Source organism: Ochotona princeps, chromosome 32 (assembly GCF_030435755.1).
Source record: "Ochotona princeps isolate mOchPri1 chromosome 32, mOchPri1.hap1, whole genome shotgun sequence".
In the NCBI taxonomy this organism is placed as follows: domain Eukaryota; kingdom Metazoa; phylum Chordata; class Mammalia; order Lagomorpha; family Ochotonidae; genus Ochotona; species Ochotona princeps.
The window spans coordinates 9,272,410-9,278,016 of record NC_080863.1 but is presented as its reverse complement, the minus strand read 5'-3'; the positions used below and the strand labels follow the sequence as shown (position 1 = coordinate 9,278,016).

At 47.2% G+C, this 5,607-nt stretch overlaps 2 protein-coding genes across 3 annotated transcripts in view; both read right to left on the bottom strand.

Moving 5' to 3' along the window:
• The window catches only part of CCDC146 (coiled-coil domain containing 146), a 117,762-nt gene extending 114,399 nt beyond the window's left edge, over positions 1–3,363 (bottom strand). Inside the window, exon 1 of the mRNA XM_058657565.1 lies at positions 3,234–3,363. The gene's annotated coding sequence lies outside the window, so the exon portion shown is untranslated. The remainder of the gene's footprint in view (positions 1–3,233) is intronic.
• FBXL13 (F-box and leucine rich repeat protein 13) overlaps positions 1–5,607 on the bottom strand; it is a 165,597-nt gene that overhangs the window by 17,610 nt on the left and 142,380 nt on the right. Inside the window, exon 21 of one of the 2 annotated variants that reach the window (XM_058657566.1) lies at positions 3,234–3,381. In XM_058657566.1, the coding sequence (XP_058513549.1) occupies positions 3,234–3,381 (148 nt within the window). Of the gene's footprint in view, positions 1–3,050; positions 3,382–5,607 lie in introns of those variants that run through there. The other variant, XM_058657567.1, reaches the window with a different exon arrangement.

Genomic DNA, 5,607 nt, shown 5'->3' with positions numbered 1-5,607 from the left:
AGTCTTAGAGCAGCTATACGACTATTAAAAGAAATGTCAACAACAAGCTGGACGCTGTGGCACAGTGGTTTAAGCTGCCGCCTGTCACTCCTGCCTCCCATGTCAGAGCACCAGTTCAAGTCGCAGCTGCTCCACTTGCGATCCAGCTCCCTGCTAGCACACCTGGGGAGTGGCGTGGACATCTCACATGCCCGAGTTCCTGACACACATGTGGGAGAGCTGGATGGAGTTCCCGCTCCAGGTTTCAGCCCTCACCATTGTGACCCGTTGGCAGAGTGAGCAGAGGATGGGAGATCCCTGTGTGTGCCTCTCTGTCACTCTGCCTTTTAAATTAAAAAGTAAATCTAGTTTTTTTTTTTTTAAAAAAAATGCCAACATGACTGTTTATATTAATGTTGAAAACTACCAACTATGAGGCCAGTCGATAATCGCCGGCCTGTGTCACCAGAATCCCATATGGGAGCTGGTTCGAATCCCAGCTGCTCCACTTCCAATCCAGCTCCCTGCTAATGGTTGGAAAAGCAGCAGACCACAGCTCAAGACCTTGGGCCCCTATCCCCATGCTGTACCCATGTGGGAGACCCAGAAGAAGTTCCTGGCTCCTGGCTTCAGGGTAGCCCATCTCTGGCCATTACAGCCACTAGGGGGCAGTGAACCAGCGGATGAAGCATTTTTCCCTCTTGTCTCTGTAAATCTCCCTTTCCAATAAAAATAAATTTTGAAAAAAGAGAGAGAACTTCAGAACTGCCACGTTTTTACGTAACACAAGCACAACAAAGCTCTTCTTTGGCGCAACCAAATTGCCAACATCTGCTTTCATTCTTTAGGATCATTGTCAAACACAGTAAAAGTTCTTTGGCCACAGTGCCGCCATGCTACGATAGTCAGTCTCTAACCCTGACAGCTGCTAAGTGGCTAATGGGCAGTGTCCGCTGGACACAGGGAGGATTCATGTGCTGGGCCGGGCAAGGCGGAATGGCAAGACCCTGCATGATGCCACTTAGAACTATGAAAATCAAAATCAAAGTCATGGCGGGGGGGGTGGGGTAGAAGTCACCATATGTGTAAGGGTCTGAAATACCCATTTACCGGTGCAGAGTACTATCTGTCAAGAACCCAGCATGGCCAGTTTCTATGGATTGTGTGTCTTGGGTTTTTTTTGTTTGTTTGTTTTGTTTTTGTTTTTTGTTTTTTTGTTTGTTTTGCAAAGAATATCTCAAGACTGGACTGGTGGTATCGGCCAGGCTGAGCTCTGAGTTATAGACTTGGGGCCAGACACTGACTGCCAAGTTGGTTCCAATCATTGGAACTGGGTGCCTGGCTCCCTGCTGTTGCTGGCCTTGAGCCGGTCATCACTGTGAACTTGAAGTGGCCTCCTGCATCCCTTCCCACATGGTCCTCCTCTTCAGCATCAAACCATCAATGATGTTTAGCTGGGGAAGACAAGCCTCTGCTTAGCACAGGCTCACCTGATTGGGTCAGGCCCACTCCCACACGGATTAATTTAGCTTTGCTATAAAATGTAACTCGGTCCTAGAAGGAATACAGTTCCGTTTCCACTCCTCCTCCCCCACAAACACGCTCAGTTATCTTAGAGTGTGTACTACGGCTCTCATGTCCTCAGTCTTCTACTTAGAACCTCTTACTCATCAAAGAAAAGAGAAGTTGTGACCCACACGTTCGGCATAAATGTGGAGCCATCAGTACTGATCATGAATAACTTCCACGTACTTTAAAACACAAGGTTAGCTTCTTCCCACAAACCCAAGACGCCAGAGAGATACAAGTGAGCCTTCATTTCAATGAGAGAGGTAGCCTGGGGCAGGGAGAAAGTGAGAGCAGCGATAACAAAGGGGATTAGCATCCCTATGGCCTCGGGGTAGGGAATAGGAGTGAGGGCTTGCAGCTGTGGGTAGACACCTGGGAGACAAGCCTCAGGGGACTGGTAGGGCACAGTTAAAACCTGCAGGTCACTAAGCTGACTTAGGCCAGTGCGCCTGAAGGGGGTTAGATTGAGGCGGTATACAGTAGTGCTGGGAAACCAGGTTTCAAGGGAACTAAGATAGGGGATTTAAGGCAGTGTGGATAGCAGGCATTGCAGGCATTCAAGGGAGGTCCTGAGTCCAGGCTGGAGGATGCAGTCCTCGGACTCCCTCCTTGCACACGCCTCATGCGAGAAGGACATCCAGCTGTTTTATAGCCAGCCTGATGTATCTAGATTTCTTTTTCATTTTATAAAGGTATACCTTACCAAGTGGTTCTACAGATTCTAATTCTTTCTAACGTCACCTGTCTATTCATGAAGCAATTCAGCAACATTGAGTAGACTCACCTATTGAATTACATTTTTTATGATTAGAATAAGTCAGTTCTTAAAGACCGATCTTCAATAAGCATTTCCAAATATTGTGATTTTATGATAGGGATCTTTTGGTTAATAGTCTGTTACTGTACATTTTCTTTAAACTTCATATTTTTTTAAAAGCAGTCAGTTTTGTGAAGTATCTCAGAGTCTGTTGAGCCTCCATAAAATAAAAATGGTACACGCTTGAAAGTCCCATATGTGGTGTAGCTGCGTTGTGTGTTCGACTATTGTAGCCCTGCCCAGCCTGGTCTGCCCCCAATCCCAGCTCTTATGGTCTCCAGTGGGAACAGTGGTCCAGCGGGGGATCTCCCTGCAGCCCCCCTACCGGCTTCGCCCATTTTCCCCCAGGTCTCACGTGTGATAGAGGCAACAGAATAGTTAAATTGCTGATCTAATATTATTGACACGACTTGTTTTGTGCAGTCAGAAGAGAGTGTACTTTCTTGTAGACTCCAACCAGTGTCAGTTTACACACTATCAAATACTGGCAAACAGCCATAAATTATGCAGGTATGCGATGAGAGTTCGAAAAGTCACATCTCTCAGGGTTGTTTTGTATAACTCTAACCTTAGAGTCAATCATCTCATCTAATTAAGCTTAGTGTTAGGTGGAAATTTTGCACAATAACAGCATTTTACTTGGTTTCTTTTCATCGTGATTAATGAGACAGAAGAACTACTGATATATTCAGAAACATTTATAATTGGAATAGGATCAGAAGGGTCACTGTGAGTTATCTGGAATCCAGCTAGTAAAAATGTGATTGAATGAGGGAACGTTACCAGGTTCTAGCCTTTGGTGCGTTTTTTCATGTCAAGCTGAAGGTTATATTGTTTCTTCCTCACTACCAATATTTAAGTCTCTCACCATCAATTCCAGGTCTTCCTTCTGTGGAACCACATTGTGATGTTTTGCAAGAAACTTGCCTTCACAGTCATAGCCAAACCAACGCGGAGGATCACTGGAGTTGTATTCCACCTGCTGGACGATGGAAGACATCTTCTTAGCTCCCTCCCTGTAAAAACAATGGTTCGCATTAATTCCAGCATACATCGCGGGTGCAGTTTTCGTACTAGAGCAACGTTGGGAGTTGAACTCGCCGTCGTAAGTCAGATTCACTGTAGCGCTCTCTCAACTACGATCAAGACAGGTGCAGATAACTGTGCACCTTCTTCAGACTCCAAATGCTTATTTGCCTGCTGATGCAACCAGCTCATGAGGGCTCCTTGAACTAGCGTGAGGACACTGCATGTGGCCAGAGTGGTCACACTGAACTCATCCAGTTCCAGTGCTCGAGTAACACCCCTCCCCCGCACCCCTGCCTGATATTGCTGGTTTCTTCGATGCAAAGAGGATCCTAGCCATCTACCTAGGAAGCCCGAGCAGGCTCTGGGGCAGGAAACCCTGCCAGAGTCCACACTTGCATGTTGCACCTGGGAGCTTCACAGAGGCTCATGAACTCCCTCAAAGTCCCTTTTCACCCTTTGGTTTCTTTGGTATTTTTCTGAAGGTGGTTTGGGGCTCAAAGGGATCCACAACCAAAATAAAAAGATGATCATAGTCTTTCTGAGGTGGAAGTAAAGCAAGCAAAAGTCTCTGCCAGGGAAGTGTTATGAATCAGGCCTGGCGTGATAGTCAATGCCTGAATCCTCACCATATAAGCAGCAGGATCCCACACTGTCATCAGTTCATGTCCCAGCTGCTCCACTTCCCATCCAGCTCCCTGCTTAGGACCTAGAAAGGCAGCAGAGAATGGCCCAAAGCCTTGGGACCCTGCACCTGCGTGGGAGACGCCAAAGAAGCTCCTGGCTCCGGGTTTTCAATGGGCTTAACTCTGGCCACTGTGGCCATCTGGGGAGTGAACCAGCAAAAGGAAGACCCCTCTGTCTCTCCTCTTTGTAAATCTGCCTTTCCAATAAAAATAAATAAATCTTTTAAAATGTGTTAAGAATTGAGACCATTGCCAAAAAGAATCAGGTAACTGGTTACTTATACAAGATTAAAAGGAGAAGTAAATGGGGCTGACATTGAGGCACGACACGCGACTCCTCCACCTGTGGTGCTGACATTCAGTTGGGTGCTGGTTCAAGTCCTGGCTGCTCCACTTACCTCCCAGCTCCCTGTTTGTGACCTGGGAAGACAGTGAAAGATACTTAAGGTCCTTGATACCCCATACCCACATGGGAGATCTGGAAGAAGCTCCTAGCTTCTGGCTTTGGATCAGCTCAGCTCTGACTTGTGGCCATTTGGGGAGTGAAGGCCTGAAGGAGGATCCCTTTTCCCTTCAGACTCCCCCTTAATGCACGGTCCCCCACCCTTCAGAAAACCCTTAGCCGGTGCTCCAGCTGTCCTTGCTGGCCGACTGGGAACTTTAGCATCCACAGACTCAGCCAGAGAGCAGAACTCCCCAGGGACCGCCCACCTGCTTTTCTTAGGACCGCCCACCTGCTTTTCTTAGGACCGCCTACCTGCTTTTCTTAGGACCGCCCACCTGCTTTTCTTAGGACCGCCCACCTGCTTTTCTAAGTTCTTCCTCATCACAGCGGCCAGTGCACACACAATCAAACAATCATCCTACTCTGTGTGGTCACCACCAAAGACTGTGCATACTCAGCTGACTGTACATCATCCAGGGCATCAGGCACCACAAAGCGTGGGTCCACTCTTTACTGATCACACCCCTGGACTGTCAGAGCTTCAAAAAGTTTGAACATTTCAAGGCGAATGCATAGCACAGCTGTGATTCAACATCTGGCTACGAAGTATGACTTTTTCTCTAATCCGTATATCTCTGGAAATGTTGTTTACTGTGTTTCAACAAGCTTTCTTAAGCACTGTGATGGTAACAGAGTATTCATGAAGGCGGGGTGAACAACTTCTGGAAGCTCTCTTGTCAGCGAGCTATAGCCAATATGTTAATGACCAAAACTGCACTCTTTTCTCTGGTTCAGAAATGGTGGATTGAGGCGACTTCTTTCACTGGCAAAGCTGATGCAGGGTTTACAGCTTCTGCGGCGTATCAGGGAACTTGTGCTAAAACACTTTCTGTGGAAGGCTGTAACTGAATTTTAAGGGTTGCATCACACAGCAACTTTGCCTTCAAAATGGAATTGAGTGTGTGGAGTCCACTGTTTTGTGATTCACTGCGCCTCTTCCCAAAGAGGAAGACTTCCTCTGTATCGGCTACCGAAGGTTCCATTTCATCCTGACAAAGCAAACTCCTCGCAGCCGAGGGATGCGT